Source organism: Struthio camelus, chromosome 8 (genome assembly GCF_040807025.1).
Source record: "Struthio camelus isolate bStrCam1 chromosome 8, bStrCam1.hap1, whole genome shotgun sequence".
Taxonomy (NCBI): domain Eukaryota; kingdom Metazoa; phylum Chordata; class Aves; order Struthioniformes; family Struthionidae; genus Struthio; species Struthio camelus.
In genome coordinates, this window is record NC_090949.1 from 34,175,128 (window position 1) to 34,197,726 (window position 22,599).

The following is a 22,599-nucleotide window of genomic DNA, read 5'->3' on the forward strand; positions in this document are numbered from 1 at the left end:
CAGCATCTGTAAAGAGCTCTTAGCTCAACAGGAGCTCTTTTTTGGTATAAGAAACAATACTTTTTGTGCCGTGCAATGCACTGATCTTAGAAACAGACTTTAAAACTATGATATGGGAATGGTGCACAAATGAGCAGTTGTATGGGTTATAAAATTCTGGTGTGGCTTTAAATTGAAAAGTGACACATCTGGCATCTAGCTTTTTCACTTTTTTTTTCCTACCCCAGAGTGCTTTCTCCAGGGGGGAAAAAAAAGGTCAAATGGCCTTAAATAGCATGCTTTCAGTATTAGCAGTATATGGCTGTCTGTGCCCTGTGAAAGTGGAGAGAATATCACATATACAATCAGCACATTACGTTGATGACCGAAACAAAATTAGAAAGTTTTAAGAACAACCACTGAATACCGTCAGGTTACCAAAATGTCTAGTTCTGGCAGCCTCATTCTCTTCTTTGAGAGTTTTTATGCCAATATGTAAAAGAGAAAACTAAACCGAAGCCAAGAAAGCTATAATTTTCCCTCTTTTTTTCCCCCTTTCTTTTCCTGTTGCGAGTGTTTCTATTTTGTCTGAACAAAATTTATCCACTCCAGTGCCTAGCTCCTATTTAGCATCGCTTGCCAACTTGGGAAGTTGTTACACAGGTTGCCCTTAAACGGCTCTAGTTTGAGTGCAGAACACCTGCTAGTTGATTGGAAGACAGTAAAATTCAGGGCAAAGGCTTCCCAAACACAAAGGATTGCTTGTGGAAAAAGACCTTGTTGATCTTGGATAAAGTTATAACCACCATTTGATGACTTTAGTGAGACATTGTATGGTATATTAAGTCTGTGCATATGTTCCTGTGTGTGAAAAAACACCACCTGAGCTAAACAGAAGAGAACAGAACTAAACCGAGCCTCCTCCTAACAATCTTTCTTCAGTGGTATTTTATGGAGCACTTTTGAATGGACTTTTTGTATTAGCCTGTTGGAAACTCTTTTCAAAGCACCTGAACAGAAGTTCTGGAGCACATGGACCACCTTCCTGCTCAGAGACTGCATCCTGGCGATCACAACTCTCCAGTTCAGACCTTAGTTTGTCCATACAGATGTTTCAGAACCTACAAAAGTTGTTTGCCTTGTTGGGAAATGAAGGAGTTTGAAATGGAAATTTTTACAGGAAAGTGTTCTCTATTTATCCCAGCCCCTGTTCATTCGTCTGTTACCACATACTGCTGCACCTTTAACTTTGCTTTGTGCCTCCTGTAAGCCCTGCTCTCACGAGGCATTTATCCCTTCTTTTAGAGTCAGCTTTGTATTCTGACTCATTCAGTATTGTGTTTGTGGTTAATTTTACGGGTCAAGGCAACTGGGTAACCTTGTGAAGATCAGAGCAGTACTTTTAAGTGACACAGTTAAGGTATGAATTTGCAAATACATTTAGGAATAGTGTTGGCAGTCATTTGTTCTTTACAGGGGTTTATTTGCTGTGAAAGATAGATAGCAAAAACTTTTTATGCGAACAAGTCAGTTCATCTGTGAAATAGCCCATTCATTTTCAGAAATTTAGTTTAAAAAAGGTGAATCTAAACTGCCCGGATTCATCAAGCTGTTCCCCAGAAGGTATCAGTCTAATCCAGAGTCCACTAGAGTCTATGAACGTCTTTTTGTTATACTGATTTGGTTTCCGGTAAAGGGCTGAGTTATGAAACATGGTGACACCTCTTGGTCATGCTGACTTGTATCTGTAGGATCTCCTCACTACTCAGGACCTCTCATTTTGTGGTTCAGTTGTAGTCTGCTAGAATAATTTTGACTTTCTTAGCAAGAGTTGTTGCTCATTGCAAAAAATTTCCGCTCACTCTCAAAGCTAGACAACTTAGCGAATTGAGACAATATGAGCAGCGTTGCCCAAAATGTTTACAGTGAACAAGGCCATACCACTATGTTTTTGGCAAACAGCTGCATTCTGAATACTTGGAGGATCTTTTCAATAACTATGGCTTCCTTTCCAGTAGTTCTCTCAGGTGCTTTTGGGCAGGCTGGTGTGGGCAGTACTGCTTTACACAAAAGCAAGATTTGCTACCAGACAGAGCAGCCTGCTCCATTCATGGGCCCAGCCTGCAGGACCTGGGTATGAGCTGGGAGTCATTCGTCAGCTATTTCTTACCATTGTGCAAGGCAGCACCTCTGATGTCTTGCTGAGGTTGGGACTTTACAACCCCACCACACACACACGTTGCCTTTTACTGCACTCTAAGTGCTAGCAAACTGAGGTTTTGTTGTAGTTTTTATTTAAAATTTGATTTTTTGTGCAAGCTGAATTCTGAAGCATTTAGTTTGGAGGTGGACAAGGACAACCGATAAATTAGATGATTGCACAGTGTGCTACAGCAAATGCAGAGAAAGAAGGAGTCCTTGGTAGCATTCAAGAGCTTGACTGTTTTTCTCAGTAGGTGTTTTTCCTGTTCACAGCAGGCCATTGACACTAGAAAATGCAGCAACAGCAACCTCAGTGGTGAAACTGCCGATATGACAATCAGAAGGAGATAAAGTGAAGTATTTGTTGGAGAGGCAGTACCAGGAAATGGCTGAGACATCACATGACACAGGATGTGCACTCTGTACCAGAGGGACGTATTTACTTACCGGCTAGACTTCTACCCAACTTGACCAAGGGCAGTTCTGGCTAGTTACTTGAATTACCTGACCCACTTGCAGTAGGAAGTGATTATATAGATATAAAATACCTACCCTACCCTTGGTAGGCAGACAGACCTCTTGCCAAGATGGTGTAGCTCAGCTTCATGAGTATAAAATATTGTACCTTTTTAGTTAAACTGTCATTGCAAAGACATTAGGAGCTGTTGCTGTTCCAGTAACCTGTCCCACTTCTTGGCATTCAGATCATTGTGGAGAAAGCCTCTAGGATTTCCCTCTTACCACTGCTTGGAACTTAAATCATATGTAAAGAATAAGTCTGAAACTTTTCTAAGGTACAAATCACCTGCTTCCCCCACTGAGGACAAAAGCTCCCAAGCCCTTTGACAGTCAGAGAAGTTGCTTGTGATGGAGGATGCTGAGAGGAACCTACACAATGATTCATTTGAAGTGTTAAATAGAGACGCTAAGATGTTTTTTCCAGACTTGTGTTTTCTTGTAATGATAAGTGCAGCTACCTGAGCACACATAACATGCTCGATGATTAATTATTGTTAATTAATGGGTGGGTTTAGAATTTTAAGCAAGGTGCCTGAGATATTATCTATAAGTTAAGAGTTTTAACGATCATGTTGCTATAATGATCATTCTCAACTTTGAATTCTCTTCCATGTAAATAGATGAGATTTTACAAAAATGTATGGCCTGCACCAATATTGACTCTTAGCATAACCCTGAAGATTTAAATAATCACCCAAATAAAATTCTGATCTTGCTTGCACCAGAAAACAGTTGGAGAAAGTCAATGAAAAGACAGCAGATTTATACTAATGCAGCTGAGAACAGAATCCAGTCCAAATCAGGTTTTAGAGCAAGAGGTCTTCCTTCAAAGTAAAATGATGGCTTTTTCTTGCGCTGTAGGAATAGACGATGGAGGAAAAGGAAGCAGAGAAAGACTGCATATAGAGGAGTTATGTCTTCTACTGTACAGATTTCCAATTTGATTTTGCTTATATTTTGGTTTGTGTGACTTCAGATACCAAAGATGATCATTTTTCTGTATCGGGACATACTGAGCATTGAGTGTGACTGCTATGGGCTGGAGCAGTTCATTTAGCAAAATTGAAATGAAAGATTTGTTTCATGGGGTAATTTTTCATTTTATGAATCTACAAGAAGATCTTGTAGAGCTTGTTTTCCTCTTCAAAACTAGTGACAATTTGCTGAAATAGACCCAGCCTATCTCTGAGCCAGGGGCTTAGGTATTGCTGTGGACCTTTCTGCACACCACATGCTTGCTGCCTGGGTTGGATGGGGTTAGGACAGAGCATAGCTAAGTTAAAAAGAATTTATGCTCTTTATTGTCCTGGATCGTTATTCATGTATGTACAGTGTTAAGGACAATGGACACTGCATCCTGAGACAGAACTGGATCCAAGTCTGTTAGGCGACTAATGGCTATACCTGGGTCTACAACTCTTGAGGTAGACTGGATAGGATGACTGAAAATGTTAAGCTTAGTGTGGGACTGTATCTAAACGCATTTGGGACCTCAGCTGGCTTCCTTTAGTGTCAGAGTAGTGATTAACACTGGTCGACTCCTACTGCTGTTTTGTGAAGTGGTTTTGGTAAGAATCCTTTTTCTCAACTAATTGTTGGGTCAAGCCCTCGGGTCGGCTCCTAGAAACATGGGAGTGAGAATTAGGAACTTTAAAATTCTACCCCTTCCTTTGGCACAGGTTCCCAAGTAGCCTTGGAAAAGGCAGTTAAGCTGCATGTGTCAGACTGGGCTCAGCAGGGGACTTTAATGCACTGAGGCAAAGATCCATAGAGGACATAGGCACCAAGCTCTGAGGCTGGAACTCAGAAACCTGCATTAGGATCCTACTTTGCCTGTACAATGAATTGGGAAAATTGGATACCTAGTAATGGGATTCACACGAGCAGTATTCTAAGCAGGGGAGTGAGTCAGTGAGCTGGAAAAATGCTAAAGAAAGGGATAAGTTGCTTTGCTTCAGCAGGTACCTCGGTCCTTTTCTTGGATCTGACCTTGAATACTGAAGTATTAGTAGTATGTACCAGGCAGCCTGAGTTTAGAATTCACTGAGTTACCTCAGGGAAATGAAATCAAATTAAACTTTTTTTCATTTGACCCTATTATTAATGTACAAGGCTGAACACCAAACTGTACTGGAGGCCCAGTGTTGTATTGGAGGGAGCCGCACTTCCCTTGTTTCTATTCCATTTATGAATGCCCTTCATCAACTAATCACTATTTAGCACAATATTAAATTTAATCACTGAACTCCAGAACGTTGTAATGTGTCTACCTACTCCATGGTTCCATTTGGATGGAAATATTCTATCTTGTTTAAAGGCTATTAAAGCCCTGCTTTTCCTGTGCAGAACAAAAGGGTATTGTTTACTTTGTTTTTCATTATTTTTGTATTCAACAAAAGATGATTATTCTGTCTCCTCAGTGCAGAGTTCCCTGTGAACATGTAGACCTTCTCTCTACTTGCTTCTTTTCCCCCTGGGAGACTACAAAATAGAGAGATTTCCTTCACACAGAAGCTTACAGTTGAAATGCACAAAAGCAGATGTTATTTAGCTAAATCTTCAGGGTTTTCCTAATGAAAGTATTAATTAAAAAGTTGATGTGATGCATAATTGAATCAAGAAACAATGTTACAAGGCAGAGCAGCAGTACCAAGGACGATAACACACATTTATGATTAAGAATGAATCTTTCACAATATGAAAGCATTTGTTTCAATCAAAACCTTCTGACCTTTTAAGAGAGATGCAGCAAACCCACAAACATCTAGTTGTTTGGATCCCATTATTGCCATCACATTATAACCTAGGGAGAATAGCTTTTTGATGCCTACTACTCAGTAGCCTGTAGGCAGGACATCAGCGTTCTTGCTTTTTGAGAGCTAGCAGCCCATTCACAGTGGGTTGACTTTCAAAAGACCCATTTATTGAATGACGCAAGGTGCAAATTATGACTCACCCTGCATAGGTTAAGTTTGTAAAAATCAACCTATATTCATCTTCCTAGCACCTACACAGCTGCATAATGTGTTTATTATCTCCAGGGGCCCATTAACCCTTTTAGAGGCTTAAAAGTGATCTGTAATGCAACCTAGGCAAACTTAACATTCTTATCTAGTGAACTGATTTTTTTCCCCTTTCTCAGTGGTGACCAAATGATGAGGGTGGATTTTCTTCTGTCGGCCAGGATTAGGTCATAGAGTGGCCCAGCAATCTGGTTTTGAATATTTCCTCCTGTTCTGATAGCCTCATAAAAAACATGGGTTGGTGTTGTTTGCTGATATGTGTCGCTGTATTTCCAGGTCTTAACCAGATGAACCAGCTACTCTTGGATCTCTGAGTCCTCTAATGATCTTGCAGTGATACTGTAAGTAATCTTTGTTTATTATAAGCAGCTTTTTAAGCAGAAGTTTGGTACCAGTCCAACACATTTTATTAGTTTAAACTTTTCCTTGTAATACCAACTTATATCCCAAGCTACCTTTTAGGGTGGATTTAAAGGTGCTAGGAATAGTATTGCTGTGCTTGCACAGCCTTTAAAAGGGCAGAACTACCTCTTCACTGTCTCCACCCCTCTCCTTCCCCATCTCCAGGAAGTTTGGAGATTCAGATGTGGTTCCTAAACCTTTGTCAATGAGGACGGTCTACTGCACTGCTGGAAATGGTATGCAGCCACTTGTTCCTGTATTTCAGCTCTCCTTCCTCTCAGGAAACCCAAACTTCAAGGGAAGGAAAACCCAAAATGTCCCTGTACATATGGTTACAAAAAAAGGTGGTTGCTTAAAGGTGGGGGAGAGGGTTACCTCACACGAAGGGCTTTGTTTCTCCATCTGTTCTTTGACTGTGCATGTTACAAATAACGACAGCTATTAAGGACTGCTATAGGGACGCATACAGAGATGATAAATGAAGCTCCTATTGCTTTGATCCTGTGTCTGTAGTCCTAACTTCCGCAGAATCTTCCTTGTTGGGTAGTGCGGCCAGACTAGAGGAGGGACTGTACCTTCTCTTATTGTTGTGGGTGACTGAGTACTGCAAAAAGAGCTTTTCTCCAATGCTGAATCAAACATTGAAATTAATTTACTTCCTCTCTGCTCGTACCTCTTGTGTGCCAGCTTTCTGCAAGCATGCTAACCTACTTGCAGAGATTCCTACAGAAAGGAAGTGGTAGAATTGCATGTGAGATTATTTCTACCAAATTAATGTGAAAAATGAACACTGGCCAGATACTTGCCTGTGCCTTTACTCAGGGAATAAGTATTAGCCTGTAGACTTTCATGACCCATCACTTCTCAACATCAAATGTGGGTTTCAGGATATATGTAGGGAGCAAATTTGAGCTGAGTATGAAGATGTATTTCCTGTTGTTTTAAAGTCCATAATAAAACTTATTGGATACTGCTGAATAGTTAGTATATTTAAAGGAAATTGTGATCTGCTCCTATTTAATCCTTGAAAGAAAAAGGCTTATGCATTCTCTCTAATAGTTTATTCTGTAAGACAGAACAATGGAGGCTTGATGCAAAACTCACTGGAATCGGTAGAAAGGCCCTCATTTTATGCCCTGGCTTTCTAGCCTAGACAAAAATCTGTTATGGCAGCTGCCACCTTTACTAACCCGCCAGGGTTCAGCCCAGGTCCCTCTAGGGCTGCAGCAGTAATGGCTCTTAAGTCTGGCTGAAGTAGAGTGGTGTTCCCTATGGATCAGGCACAGAGGTGGACCTGTAACACACACTCACCTGCATGTTACATCAGTAAGTCTAGTATGCGCTGTTCCAATTGTAGCTCTTGTAAATTAAACAGAGAAATAAGCTGCTCTTTTGCTTCTTGCCACAGCTGAAATATGATCCAAGGCTCAGGTAGATTCCAGCTGTGATCTCGCTCCTTAGTTATGAACATACATTTATGTTCTCAAGACGTTATAGCTCCTTCTACACAGGCAAAAATTGTAAAAACAGAATGAACAACGTTCTCTGTGTACAGTAGAGTTATTTAAAATGCCTGAGGGCTTGAACATAAGCAGACGCTGTGTTCGCATACAATATAAGCAAGACTTCTGGGTTTTGGCATTTATAATGACAATTAAAAATACAGCAGGCATGTTTCAGCAACTTTATGGGATACCGTAAACATCTAGAAAAGGATTCCAGACAAAAGTAGAGATTCACAGTGAAGATCCTTTTCTTTTTCTTGTTTCCCACCTTGGTTCTTAATATGATGTATTGTGACACACCACAAAACTAAGGAAACAAATGTATAGGGAGAAAGTATCTCACTGCCTGGAAGCTATTGTAAGATGGAAAATGCTTCTTAGGAAGAGTCAAAGTTTACAATCTGTATGGCTCTGTTTGGGTAATTGTTTTAGCTTCCTGCTCCTCCAACATACCTTGAGGAGAAAAAGCCCCAAACAAGTCTGGAAGGGGGGAAAAAACCCCTTGCCTCCTTCCTTGACACAGGGACAAACAGTAGGTTCAGGATCTCTCCTGGTCAGAATTTTTCTTAGCTATGTTTGCCCCAGAAGCTATACTACTACATGGTCAGTCAGCTATCTCCACTGTAGCCTCGTAACAGAATAGAGCATGCCATGGATCACAACCCTTTTTATTCCATATATTGTATATTTTTAAGCAACATAGTGTTTACAAATATATAACAAGAGGTACCTCCTATTGTGAATATGTTTTAGGCATTCTGCTAAAGTGAGAGGAAGAACCTGAATCTCAAGTTAAGGGTTTAATTACAAGGCTTTGCTTCCTCAGTACTTTTTTCCTGCCATTTGTAAACCTTAGACAAAGAGTAAGGAGCTGCAGATGGGTTCCTCAGCTCTGTGGGTTCTTTAAACCTTAATTTTTCCTTAGTCTTTTGGCAAAGTGCTTTGAAATATTGTTATGACACTGAGTGAAACTTCTTCCAGGATGGTCAACTCTTTTCTAGCCTTAAGAAGGGAGACAGCGTGTTTTCAGTACTTTTGCAACCCGTTTCTTCTCTTTGCAGTGCTTTAGCAAGGTGTTTTGTTCTGTGCGTGCATTCCCGCCGGGTAGCCATCAAGTGACCTGCCACAAGATGCTCAGCGAAAATGAATCCTGCTCCAGCTTTCCTAGCTTTGACACAGCTCCCCCCTTACCGTAGGCGTCATGCATGGCTCCTGATATATTTGTTCTGCCCGTCTCACTTCATTGTTCTGAAAAACATGTAAGTCTTGTATACCTTTTGAGATAAGTACGAGGAATTTACCCTCTGCCTATATGCAGGAGCCAGGGAACAGTTACTCTCTACTTTCTTGTCACTGGCCAGCCGGCATTGGGATTGCTTTTCAGGAGCCAGGGCTAAGTGAGAATCAGGTTCTTGGCACCCCAGATCCACCATGCAATGGCAACTGCGTTTCATCCCCTGTGCTCCTGGCCTGCCTGAATCAGGGCAGGAAGGAGTTGAGGAAACTGTCTGCTTTATCATCCCTAGAGCACAAACCACTCTGCCTGGCTTGGGAGAGGGACATCTGCCAGAAGAGAGGGAGATAAAAGGTATCTTAGGGTTACATTTGTTTCCTGTGGCTGTGCATTTGCTTTGTTTTAGTTTTCCTTTCCCCTCCCCCTTACCACAGTTCAAGACTACCACGTATGTAGCAGCTCTCTTTTTCCCCTTTACCTGTGTTTATTTCCTTCAGTTGGGCCATAATTTCACAATCTGAAGGATTCAGAGGCAATTCCATTTTCCCCTTCTACCTTGCTACTTTGTAGCTTCCTGTTCCTGACCTGGCCACAGTTGCCATGCCATGCTGGGAACCAAAGAACCGTTCTTTTTTTAGCAGGTTTGTTTTTTGCCTTGGATTCCTTCCCTGACTCGCTCAACAGTGCAGCCCAGGCAGCTCTGTCCACGCAGCATGGGGCATCAGGCACGTTCCCTAGGCCTCCTACGGAAGTCTTTATCTCTCTGAAATGGGGCCTTGGGCTGGATTTCAGTCCTCATGCAGGTGGTCAGCACTGGACAAAGCTCAAGTCCGTGTAAGAGCTATTTCAGGGGCTTAAGTGGGCATTAGATAGGGTCTAATTTTAACACTCATCCTCTGTGCAGGATAAATTTGACGTTAATTGTACTGAAACTGCTGCGGTGGCTAGTCTTTCTAGCTATGAGTGATCTTGTGTGCTTATTCCTTTGCAATAGCAGCTCTATGAGTTTTTCATTAATACAATCAACCTGAAACTCCCTTGATGAAATAAGGTGTGTAATTGCTGCTGTCACCAGAATCATAATGAGAAAAGCAGTTGCAGTACATCTCCAGAGTGCTATCTCTAACTTCTATGCCTCGCTGAATGTTACAGCTATCTTCTGCTGTAGCGGAGAAGTGGAGCTGATCTGAACGGGGAACAGATTTCAATAATCTCTTCCACTTCTCCGGCAGTGCAGAATTGTTCACTACTTTTTATTCACTCCTGCTTTGCCCGGGCTAGCCATGACCGACCAAACTGGCTGTTTGGCAGAGTGTATCACAAGCCACTGCTCCTCAGCATCAGGAAATTTATCTTACTGCTCAAAACAATTCCTCACACTCCTTGACATTTACTCCTATGGGTATTTGCAGACTGTTATGTCTGCCCTTACTTGTTGTTTAACCTAGCTATAAGTATTAGCCCTGTCCTCATAAATCATTTCGCTTCAGCTCTGTAGCTAGGCTGACTGCCTGTGTTACTAAGTATGAAAAACCCAGGCTAAGCCTACCCTTTAAATGTCTGCTCCCAACAGTATTTTATTGGTGGCACAAAATCATTGCTCTGCATGAAATAATTCCTGGCTTACTGCATGTTCCTTTGCTGATTATACTGGCCTAAGGATCTATACCAGTGGTTCTCTAATTTTTTTTCTGTGTCCTTGCATATGCTCTTAGGACTTTTTCCACCTCTTCCTCCAGCTTAAAAACCACTGGTTTAGGCTCCCCACCCCTTCCCCCAAGAGTACCTCTCTTGGGGGCAGCTGAGGCTTCAGTGAGTGACCAGCAAGTTCCCCACAGCCTCTGCTCCTGCTTCCTTCCTCCTTCACCCTTCACTCAAAGGCCTCTCCATGGCCCAAAACCAGTTTCCAGGGCCCACTAGAAGCTGGGCTCCTGCAGCATGTCTTCTAGGATCAGTATCTGGTGGGTACAGCTCCCTGGAGTGGGGTAAGGAAGAATAACTGTGGCTGGATTAAAACCTCCTCCAGCCCCAGCGCCCGACCCTCTGTGTTGGGAAGTGAGATTGCAAAGGCTCTCTGTGCCAGAGATCAACTACAGATCCTCTGCCAAGGCTCATCAGGTATGGCCGCCCCCGGGCTCCGGCGCCTTTGTGCCGAGGGGCTCTGCCCAGGGAGCAGTGGCTGCCCTGAGGCAGGAGCTGGTGGGCAGGGAGCCAGGCCACGTGCTCCCCAGCCATCACCTTCCCACAGTGGGAAAGCATGAGAATGCCTGCACTTTTGCCCCCTTTCGCCAGACCTCAGTGCTGAGATACTTTCTGTGCCCCTCGGAGGGGAACTGTCTGCACTTTGAGAGCAGCTCGTCTGTACAGAGTGCGTACGAATTTCAGGAGCTCCGTGGTGAGGCAGGAATTTGCAGCTGGTTCAGGCGTCTTTGAAGGAACCCAGATCTTAAAACAAATTAACTGCCACAAAATATCACCAGGAGTAATTCAGGAGAACCCTGAAAAATGTGCATTTGTACAGTTAATAAAGACACTTCAGTAACTGCAGCAAGTACTGAAAGTAATTAGAGTAGTGTAAGGCACAGGAACTCCTTCAGGGTGCAAACCAAGCTTTGACTGTTAGGGCCAAGGAAGAAACCTTCTATGTGGGCTGATTTGCCCAAAGCTGCCTATTGCAAACTTCCTTTTACCTTTTTGTGAGATATCTGGTAGTGGTCACAACCACAGATATGAGAGGGCACAGGAGATCTCCCATGTAATCCAACATAGGAGATCGTACTATCACATGCAAAGTAGAGTATTGTTCTCTTTCTAGCTTTTAAAAGTTTGGGAAATGCAAAATATCTTGAAAGCAAGCAGCAGGATGTGACAGAAGATATCAGATACTGATGTATTTCCTTTCCTAAAAAACTCAAAAGATTTAGTCGAGCCTCAAGTCTATCCTATGTTTCTTTCCTACTCACACATTCAATTTAACTTCCCCACTCTCCTCCCAGTTGTTTCTGTGTTAAATGAGGCTGATTATTACAGTATGTTTTGTTTCATAAGCCTCTCTTGTCTCAGAGCTGGCAGAGTCTTCCTTTTGTCTTGCAGCAGCAGAAGAGTCTGATTCTAACTTTGGGATGAGTGCTGTTCAAAAACTACTCTTGTTTCACCTCTGAGCTAAAGACCCATTCTTTAAAACTTTGAACATTTATGTTGAGTTTTCAGAAGGCTGGATTATCTTCAGACTTGAGCAAGAGGGTCTTACATGAGCCTGAGTTAAGTCTGGGAGGTTTAGTCTTGTGACTGTATTTAGTTATTCTGCCTGTCCATGCAGCTTAACTATGAAATGATTACACTTTCTCCTCTAAGTTAAAGGAGACTTTTATAACAAATTTAACACTCTCTACATTCTTTTGGTTTGTATGTGAGTGCACACATGAACTATTTTATTTTGTTGAATAACTCCCTTAGCCACATTTTTTTTTCTCTATTTGCATCTCTTCAAACATAGGGCAAGCACAGAAGAAGAATATTAAGTGTAACCAGAGAAAAGAAAAATCTAGCTCCTCCCTCAAATCTTCGCAGTCATAATTGTTTCTGCTACTTATTACAGGAAATATCGTATACCTACTTAAGCTATTGTAGAAATAGCCACTAATGTACAATCCCTTTTATTAGAATTTTTAAAACTGTGGCATCAGGTTCTGAAATTTGACTTTTTCAGTCCCAAAATGTGAAAAAAGAAGAAATGCAACAATCCACCCGGGAATGAGGGGCTTTCCTTTCTGCCTGGTTAGTAGTTTGATAAAAGTTTTAACTATATAAACGCTGATTCAGCAGGAAAGGTTAGTCATTGCCTTGCATTCTTATACGCTGTTACCAGCTTTCACATGGTTTTTCTGGGCCTTTCTAGGCAGGTCTGATCTCTCTTACTGGCTTCTCACATTCCCTCGTTATAGAGTGATCATGCTGTAGTGATAAGCTCTGCAGAAGCTCCTCTAAATACATGCATTAAGTATTGAGGCAGCTCTCTGGCACTTGTTGCACATTCATCAGACTAAATCAGAAACAAAGCTGAAATCCTTTCCAAAAGGTAGAGGCTGAGGAAGCTTCCTTAAAAAGTGAAATACAAGACTTAAACTGGCTGTCTGAAGGTAACAAGTTCTGTACTAGTATTACTCAAATGAGTATGAAATCAGTGCAACTTAGCAACGGACTAGGATGTGCAGAAATATGCTGTAATCCCTCTGACTTCCTCATGAGGGGAGGACCACAATATAGGGAGAAATGGTGTGGGACTAAATTAATAACCTTTGTGTTGACTCCGTGAGACAGTGCCAGCTTTCTCAGCCACGAAACGTGGGAATCCCAGGTTTAAGGTTGATCCCGTGAACTTTGTAAATGGCCTCATAGCCTGCTGACGCAGGGCAGCATAAATAAATGGGGTAAGCAAGAGCTAATTACATCCCATAAAACATCTCTCCTCTTGAATCTGCTTCTGGATGAGCCATTTTCTCCCGTGGCTAACTGAATGGCTCTTCACTTAAATTTTAATGCAGCCTCCAATGTGGGTTGTAAGAGTTACTTTTTTGATTTTCCTGGAAGAGGAATTGGACGCTGACTCTAGCAAGTTAGTTTGTCAGAGTGGATTGGTGTATGGTGTGTTGCCTAATGGCACGGTCATATTCTTTATGCCTACGGTAGGAATTGTGCAAGAGTCAGAAGCTGGTGGTAGATCTCTTGATGCCAGTCAAGAGGAGATGTTTGGCAGACAGCCTCTCCCTAGCAAGCAGAAGCACACATTTCTGTGGCCAGCTCTGCAAACACCTTCCCCCCAGAAACTGTTCATTTAGAGCACCAAGAGGTGAGGGAAGTGTTACAAAGTTGCTGTCTACTGCCCCCAGGCCATTTGTAAGCAATAAAAGCAATTTAGAATTCAGCTAACTTGAACATGATAGAATACAATTAATTTAAAATGCCACGACATTTTTAAAGTGAAGATGCATTTAGAAAATTTCCATTTTGCTTCACCAGGTTTATACTGTGAACTGTAGACACAAAATTATTGGCACTGTAGCTGAAAAAGGAACCATGTACCCCTGAATGTCAAACGTGGCTTTAATCTGCTTCGCAGCTTGTTTTGTTTTGTTTTTCTCTGTTTCATTTCCCTTTGCAGTATTAAGCTCTGACCCTGAAAGGTGAGGAAGTGAAGGAAATGGAAGAGTGAAATTTGGGGAGTCTGACACTAAAAAGTCAAGGGAACCACTGGGCAATCTGGCTGGTTGTGAGACTGAAATGTAAGAGGACTCCTCAGATTAATTACTTTGGAACCCACTTACCTATGTATGTGGACTCTCTGAGGCGTAAGTCTTACATTATGTCACCAAGATGGCATTTGTGCTTGATTTATGTTGGCACAAAACTAGCTATAAACTGCACACGTGTGCCCATAGTAGCCCCTTTTCAAATAGAGCATGTTCATAGAAACAGGAAGCATGGCTGCAGCAGGAGTATACCCAGCCTCTGCTGTGTCAACAGCCTCGCAAGTACAGGTATCCAGGATCTGCGCGAGGCATTCGTTTTCCACGTATTTCAACGCAGCTGGTAACCTGGAACGCTATTACCAGAGATTAGTGGTTGGTTGATGGAGCAAAAATGACTTATTAGGTGAAGTTTACTCTGCTAAGTATGTGTACCTGAACAAGAGCCACAATCCACATTTTAATCTGTTTTTCTTTCATATTCTATCTAATCTGTGGCTAGTATTTCATGGTGATAATCTCCATCCACCCCCTCCTTGGAGAACGCGGAGATACACTGTATTAATTATATCTCAGTCTGTAGTCACTTAATTTATCTTTAAAAAGAGTGTATTTGCTTTCCTGTCTGAAGAGATTTTGAAGCCTTCAAGTCATATTCAGGGAAGTGTAAACTCTTTACTGCTCCTTATAGTACATTAAGAATTCTTTAATTCAGTACATATAAACAATATCCAAGATTTCTTTTAGGAGATAAAAAGACAGATATAAATGAAGATGAAAAAGGGCAAAGCATTTTTTGACCGAGAAATTTGTTTTCTTTGGTTCCTCATATGCATTTGTTTGCATAGCCTTCAACCTGCAAGAGTTGTGAGGTGCTATAAATATGCACAAATAACCTTTTCTGTGGTACTTCATCCACTTGGATCTGCTCTGCCTGAAGTGAAATGACAGCTTTTTATGCTTCAAATTTGCAGTACCCTTGAACGTATTCTCTGGGACACTGCCAAAACCCTTAACAGAATGGGAAAGATGAAGGTGAAGCAAGCCATGAGAGTCCTCGCTCTTAAATTTGTGTTGGCCTAAAAGCAGACTAAATCAGTTGCACACCGTAGCATTTCCCTTTTGTAGCATCTCTTTTCTTCAGACTTCGAAGTCTGTAGCGGAGGCAGTGTTATTGTTTACAAAACAGTCTAAGTTTCTAAGAACCGATAATGTGGAAGGAATCCTTTCGCATGTGATATACGTTCCCCCCTTTTTTCTCCCTCAGCTTGGAGAATCCTCATCTTAGTATTTACATGATCCAAATGATTTTTTTAGCTTGGACACATCTCACACAGGCAGTTGGTGTGAAAGTCCAAGAAAAAAGATACGCATGTTGTTTTGGAGAGGCTGACAGAAAATGATACATAGTGATGCATATGAGTCGTAAAAGCTATCTTCTAAATAAAAAATGCTGTTTGTCATCAAAGATTAACTTGAAATAGGCACAAGTACCGAAGCCTTTTAAAAGGAAATTGCTGTACCTCTTGCACCCCTAGAGCTGATAGAAGATCTAAGCGTTGCCAATAGGAGCATGCCCTTAGACAGCACATAAGCTATAGTGTTACTGCCTAACACAGAGAGTTAGGTCTATTCTCAGTTACAGATCTGATTGAAAAACAGCGGTAGCTATATGTTGCAGTTCCTGTGGATATAGACAAAGACCATTTTGAAGAACCACACTGGGAGGAGGGCTATTGTATTACTCACTGAAGACTTACATGCCCTTGAAGATGGTGTGGGAATGCGTTTCCACTTTGGAAATGTATTTCCATTTGGGACATACATTCCTTGCGTCAAATGCCATAGGACTTCTTGCTTATTTCCTGATTGCGGGTCTGATAAATTTGTCAAAACATTTGTAACCTTCAGCATGAAAATCTGAACCAAACTACCTGCACTCGGTATTTTATTGCATGGACTATTTCAAGTCTGATTGTCATCACTGGCACTAAAGATGATAGCTGGGATGTTCTGTTCAGTTTGGGTTGGGATATCTTTTTACCTCTTTTGCTGGAAAACTGTTTGCAGGTAAATGCTTAGTCTGAATCCTACTCTTTTGCAGTTTAAAATAGGAGTATGTTATTGTGTTTGGCACAGTACTTGAACAGACTAGCAGGTACGTTTATCAGAAGGAGTGGGAAACAGATACCGTAAGTGTGGAATGGCTGTTGCAGAGGAGGGTTTAACTTCCCTTGGTTAGTTCCTAACACAACAGTAGATGCCAAACAAACAAACAAACAAACAAACCAAAAACAAAGTCAGCAGAGAATTGCATGTTACGTCGCTGTGGGTCTGAGTTGAGAAAGCCCAGCAGAAACCTATAGTTCCATCTCCAGTCCTTCTGCAAAGCTGAGGCCCTTTCCCCATACTAGCACGTGTAACAGCCTTCAGGAGCTCCCCAGTGGCAAAAAGGGGTGTGGTAATCTGCCCCATCAGAGCAACATCCACACAGTGGTACGGCTGTCAGCTGCCAAAAGTTCTCTTTACTAGAAATTAAAACCTTTCTTTCCAAAAGGTAAGGAACATGAGGTTTCCTAAGTTCTGCAGCATGCTCCAACTTCCACCATTATGACACTGAGAGAGATTTTTTCCTTTCAGATTCTTCTGAAGTCAGTGCTGGTATCTGCTATTACTCACATAACTAATCCTTGCTTTCCTCACGTAGATCCACTGACTCCAAAGGACTTATATTAATTAAGTTTTCTGGCATTAATTAGAGTTGCTGGCTCAAGCCTTTAGTTTGCAACTTTTGTAAGAATTCTGAAAGTTGGGAGTTCTCTCAAGGTGCATGGTAGAAAGTTGCTGGAAACCAAATGACTTTACCTTTGGTTAGACTGCACCTTAACTTTGATCTTAATTTCTAACAAATTTTCATGTGTTATAATGAGTATGCAAAACTACTTTCAAAAAGTTTTTTTTCTATGTGTGCTTGAAATAGTTTACATGCTAAATGTAAAGAAATCAGAACAAGAGATGAAACAAGAACCCCTGGAGTATGTGAGTGAGCACGATACAGAGGTCTCAGCCTTCAGAAGCACGCACTGTTTGCTGACATTTGCTGGTAAGGTAACGGCACTGTTGCTCCTTTTGCCCAGTTCCTCACCTGGGATCCCAGCCAAGCGGTTGCAATAAGCAGAGGAACTAAGATCAGTCTTGGTGTCACTTAGTGGCTTCTCCCGTGCAGAGCAGGGGCTCTGCCCGTTGCTGCTCTGACCTCCAGCTTTTGCCTGTTGTTGGAGCCTAGATCTGAGAGACAACGTTTCCTCGTGGTAGGGCTGTACTCAGGTTTTGCTGTCTGTGAAACAGGGAACTGATGTGAACCTGGAATGGGAACAGCAGCTTCCTGTAACTGGGCCTTGCCTCTGTTTGCGTAAGAATTACTCAGAGGAGCATTTATGCTCTTTTTGTATGGAAAAGGTAGAAGCTAGAGATTCACTGGGATTCATCAGGCGGGTGTGCAGGCCGCACTGAACATGCCCCAGAGCCCCTTCTTGCACTGCCGTTCGGCTCCGGCCCTCCATCGCCTCCCCTTTCCCCTGCCCTTCCCCAGTTGCCTCCATCGCCCTAATCTCCCCTTCCCTCATCTCAGAGAGTCTCCTCCAGAAGCCAGACAAGTCAGCAGATCTTTCAAGAGATGCAGGAAGGGAGCTGGGGGTTATCTGAGTGTGCGGGTTATCTAAGGGCTTGCTCTCAGAAATGGTATCTTTAAGTTATCCCAAGCTGGAGACAAGTAGAGGCTGGGCAGTTCAGTTCGGCAGGGCCAGCTGTCTTGTGGATATGGCTGAAAGATGAGAAGTCCGAAAATAGTGGTAGAATCGCCCTGAAGCCAGAAAGAGGTGCCTGTGACTGAGAAACATGGAATGAAAGTTATTTTTTTCCTCATGTATTTGAGGACTTTGAATTCACTTCCTCAGTTAGGCTCTCTGGAATTCTTCTGACTGCATTTATACCCTGAAGGGAATTATTTGATCTGGGATTCAATACACACTTGGGATTTAATTCTGAAGTGCAACTAGCTTATGACAAACCCACTGCAAAATATAGTCAGCAAAGTTTTCCTCAGATGCAAACTGTGGGTCTGCTTCCAAGTTGGACTCCTGTTTGCTCATTCCTCAGCAGGGTTTGTCAAAACTTCACAACATTTAGTCTTGCTTTTCCTTGCAGTGCTGAGTCACTTTCTGATTTGGGTGAGAATTAAAGTGTTTGTAGCTCTAAATTTTGCTAGCTTCTGTCTGAAATGCTGAGTGGAAAAAAAAAACCAACTTCAATGTCAATTTACTCAAAAATAAGCTTTTATAAGAATTGTTATGCTCAGTACTTGTGTGTGTAACACTTGCACACATTTTGTTTCCGTTGTTGCTTCTGATCTCTTTGATTATAGCATGAGAATCTAAACTGTAGCAGGATTAGGCAGCAAAGAAGCATGACCAAAGCGAAACAGAAGGTTTATTGGTTTTAAAGGGCTGCTTCAGTCTAGAACGTGACTCTTGTGAAATGGCAACGTGGCATCATGCTTGCTGCTGAGTTTTTTTCTCTGGCCTGTAACCAAGCTCAGGACTTCTATGTCAACCTGAGCTCTTTTTTAGCTTCTGTATAATGCAGCGTTTGGGTGTGTTGTGCAACGTGTAGGTAGTTCTTTAAGGACTTAAGATTTTAGCTCTGAAGTCCCCTATTTCTGTCCCTATTCAGCCCAATCAGGCTGGCAGCTAGCACAGAAACGGTGGCTGTAACAGAGCCATATCCATGGGAGCTGTGATTCCAGTGGAGACATTCAACGCACCTCTCTCTGAGCGAAAGATGCTCATCTCAAGCATGCATAACTTGTATCCGCTGGAGTCCCAGGTGCACGTGCAGTTACAGGAGAGCTGACTGGAGGATGCGCTGGGGAGCTTTGGACGTCAAACATCAATCACCATGACTTGAGCTAAAGAGCTAGGCAGCTTCAGTGGCAGCAGAACTAGTGACATGGGTAGTGCAGAAAGCAGGACACACTAGGCCATAGGCACTGGCTACTGGGTTGTATATGCACCACAAAGGTTTTGCAGGATACTGGCGATTGCACAGATATAAGCAAGGCCATAATTTTAAGGCATACACTCATGTACACAAAGGATAATTTAGTTTGCAGAATTCTTTATTGGTGATGAAACATAAGCCAGAAAGAACACTGTTTGGTTTTCTGATGTCAGTGTGAGTTGGCAGAGTTGGCAATCAGAAAAATTATCCTTCAATTATAGGCTAAACAAGTTTAAAAGAAGTCATAGAGACAGAGCTGGTATGGAACGCCGTATTGCTATTATTATATTTACCTTTCAGAATAAAGCCATGCTTAAAAGTCCATAAGCTATTCACTCTTCTTCTCCCTCCTCTGTTGAAAAATTAGTCTCTGTCACATGTAAGAGCTGTAAAAGTAACAGGAACAAAACATGTAGGTGTTCTGAATAAAGCATTAAACGACGTGCTATTTGTTAAGCACATCAAGTTGTGGACAAATTGATACTGCAGCTTTCCTGTTCCATGTGCTCAGGTGCTAAAGAACATTACAGAATTTCCAGCAGAAAGCATTTCATTTCTTACCTGAAATCAAACTGTAACTCAGAATGAAAATGCCATTGAGACATGGGCTATAGTGAGAATCAATGGCCACTGTTTCCCATCACCCTGTAATTAGAAGGGTTTTTTGTTGATGCCTGAGCCAGGGTAGCCTCTGCAGGGCTAAGAGGAGTAACAAGAATTAAACTCCACTTTCCTCAGAAAAGACAGTAAGCCACTAGTTGAAAAATGTTGCATTTAGTGGTTCTTCATTGAAAGGGCAGTATTATTGACAGAGGAGCATTTCATGGTAAGAAAACCGTTTCCTCAAACGTTAAGATCACATAGAAACAGACGTCTTCAATTTTTACTCTTTTTCCTTCTATGTAGTCTTTCTAATTAATTTTTTCTGACTTTTCTGTGATATGATAATGACTTGATAAATGAAAGATTAAATATTAAATGTCATATGCACATATATATGTTATATATATGTATGTATATATGTATAAAACAGGGCAGTAGTTTTGGCTATGGCAGATGCCATCCACAGACACACAGGAGGAAGCATCCAGCTCCTTGAGCACTATCCATGCACCAGGGAAGTTTGGCAACCTCTGGTCTCAGGGTTGAAGGCACCCACTAGCATTTTACTTTGTACGCACTCCCCCAGGTTTGAGTCTACCTACCTTCTCTGTAGAGTTTTTAAAATGCCATTACTCTGAATGACTCATCGCCCACACAGGGAAGGAGGAATTCAAATCAGATGGGAAGCAAAAGCACTCTCCACTGGGAATAGGAGCATGTAGGGCTGCCACAAGGCAGTGGGAAAAGTGATGGAGGAAATAAAACTGCTGATGGGGAGAATGGGGTTCGCAGTGTGGAGGTGCACTGATTTAGGGGAAGGGGGCCATGATGTGGGAGCATCAGAGACATTAGCCATGACAAAAAGGGAAATAGAAGTACTTTAATTCCCTCCCAGTGATGGGAAGGAATAAGGCAGGATGCAGAGCCATAGTACAAGAGGGGAAGAAGCTAAGGCGGTCCTTTGACTGTAGCAGGATGGGAGGTAGTTTGTGATTAGCTTTGGGGGTAGATAGAGGATACAGAAATCCCAGCTGTATTCAACTATCTCAGCTTCTAGGAGCAGTAACATGTGAGATTGTTAGTATGTATCAGTATTACCAAACTAAAAAACTGGCATAGATTTTGATCAGAATTCTTTGGAATTTCATTTTGTGGGAAAGGTTTTCTTTTCACTCCAGTGCAGCCCAAACCAAATTTTGCTATATCGGAGTTTACCTTGTAAGAAAATTTTCATTTTTTACCCAAGTTTTATATTGCAAATACACGCAGAGGAAGTAGCATTTTTATATCGTTCTTTTCTAAGATACATTTTTTTTTCTAGTGTTTCCTCTCAAGAAAGTCTGGCTTTTCCCCCGAGAATCGTAAGCTTGCCTATTTGAGGTAACATTTGTCTCTCTGGTTCATGCCAAAACTAATATCCTTGTCTGGAAGAGATGATGCACTTCTGGTCATACCCATGTGAGCTACAGCAATGGTATTAGCAGTGCCATCACCCCTAGCTGTTGCTGGACACTGTTTTCCTTCATCGCAGGAGGCAGGAACGGTTCATGGTATCTAACATGTCACCCCTGTGATGTGATCTTTGATTGCATTAGCTGTGCAGCTGAGAAGCTGAAAGCAAGTGGCTGAAGGGATACGCAACAGGAGAAGATCAAGGAAAAGTAACTGTTCTTGTGCAGTTGGTTGAGGGTGTTCTCATTATAGAGCTCCATAATATTTTAACTGATACTTTGCCGCATCACTTTCACTGTGAACTGAGCTGTTACCTCTTACTGCTTGCCGTCATTACACCTCAAGTACGAGGTATATTTTTTACCCCATCACATTTGGAATTTGATTCTAAATGCTGCTCACTAGAGAGAGAGGGCCTGGAGCTGGCCACAGGTGCCAATGCTGTCATGACTTGATTGATCATAGAGGCTAGAGATAAAATTGCCCATCTTTCATTTTAACATATAAGCATTACTACGCTTATTTACCTCAAATATCCACGGATTGGAGCTGGGCTTTTGTAAGATGTTTTTAAGATGCTTATTGTTTTAAAAAAAAAAAAAAAGATTTAGAATATTCCTCATTTGCCTTCTTGTTTCCAAGTCTTGAAAATGCAGATGGGTCACACTTTCAGGCCTTTTCATGTAATCAGGGTTTAAGAAAAAAATTTTAGACATAGTTATGTACCTCCAGAAGCTGGATCTCATTCAACTTGCAGTAAAAATCAATTAACAAGATTATAGCAGCCCGAAAAAGTCCAAAGAAGAAATATCGCACATTCGTAAAATACCTCACTTGTGCTAGTTTCTATTTATTTATTTATTTATTTGCATATTTATTTACTGCACAGGTACTATTTACAAGGTATTTTACATAAACAAAAATGAAGTGTGGCTATTCCTAAAAGTGAGAGTGATGATTAGATAGCTTCTGATTGCTAAATGTAGACAGATTTACCATCTTTTAAATACTACTGTTTTAGGAAGGAAGAAGTTAAAGTGGAAAATACCTTGCTCTTCATCACACAATGAAACTGGAAGCCAGCCAAAATGTTAGCAAACCTGGTCTTCTGAACTGAAGTGTGTCTCCTCCTGCCTCTGGTGCAGTGGGAGCCCTGACCGAGCTATCCATACTCTTCAGATACCAAGGAACTTTTTCCATCTCTAACTATCCCTATTTCTTGATATTTTTCTTTTCTGAAAATGTTCAGAGTTCTTCCTGAGTGTATATTTCCTGTGTTTCCAGATAACACATGAAAAGAAGCACTTCTTGATATTTTTATACTAGTTGTTAGGGAAGTCTTTTCTTTTCTCCCCTCTCCCATTCACATGATTATC

The 22,599-nt window shown here is 41.7% G+C and overlaps 1 protein-coding gene across 14 annotated transcripts in view; it reads left to right on the top strand.

Moving 5' to 3' along the window:
* The window catches only part of FGGY (FGGY carbohydrate kinase domain containing), a 333,758-nt gene that overhangs the window by 81,135 nt on the left and 230,024 nt on the right, over positions 1-22,599 (top strand). For 5 of the 14 annotated variants that reach the window (XM_068953329.1, XM_068953335.1, XM_068953325.1 and 2 more), the window contains exons 3-4: positions 6,000-6,064; positions 6,291-6,361. The exons of 1 other annotated variant lie outside the window; for it this stretch is intronic. Coding sequence is in view for 1 of the 13 variants with exons in the window: in XM_068953341.1 (XP_068809442.1) it covers positions 6,359-6,361 (3 nt within the window). In the remaining 12 variants the exon portion in view is untranslated. Of the gene's footprint in view, positions 1-5,999; positions 6,065-6,290; positions 6,362-8,691; positions 8,890-22,599 lie in introns of all 14 variants that reach the window. 8 more of the 14 variants (XM_068953324.1, XM_068953323.1, XM_068953331.1 and 5 more) reach the window with 2 other exon arrangements.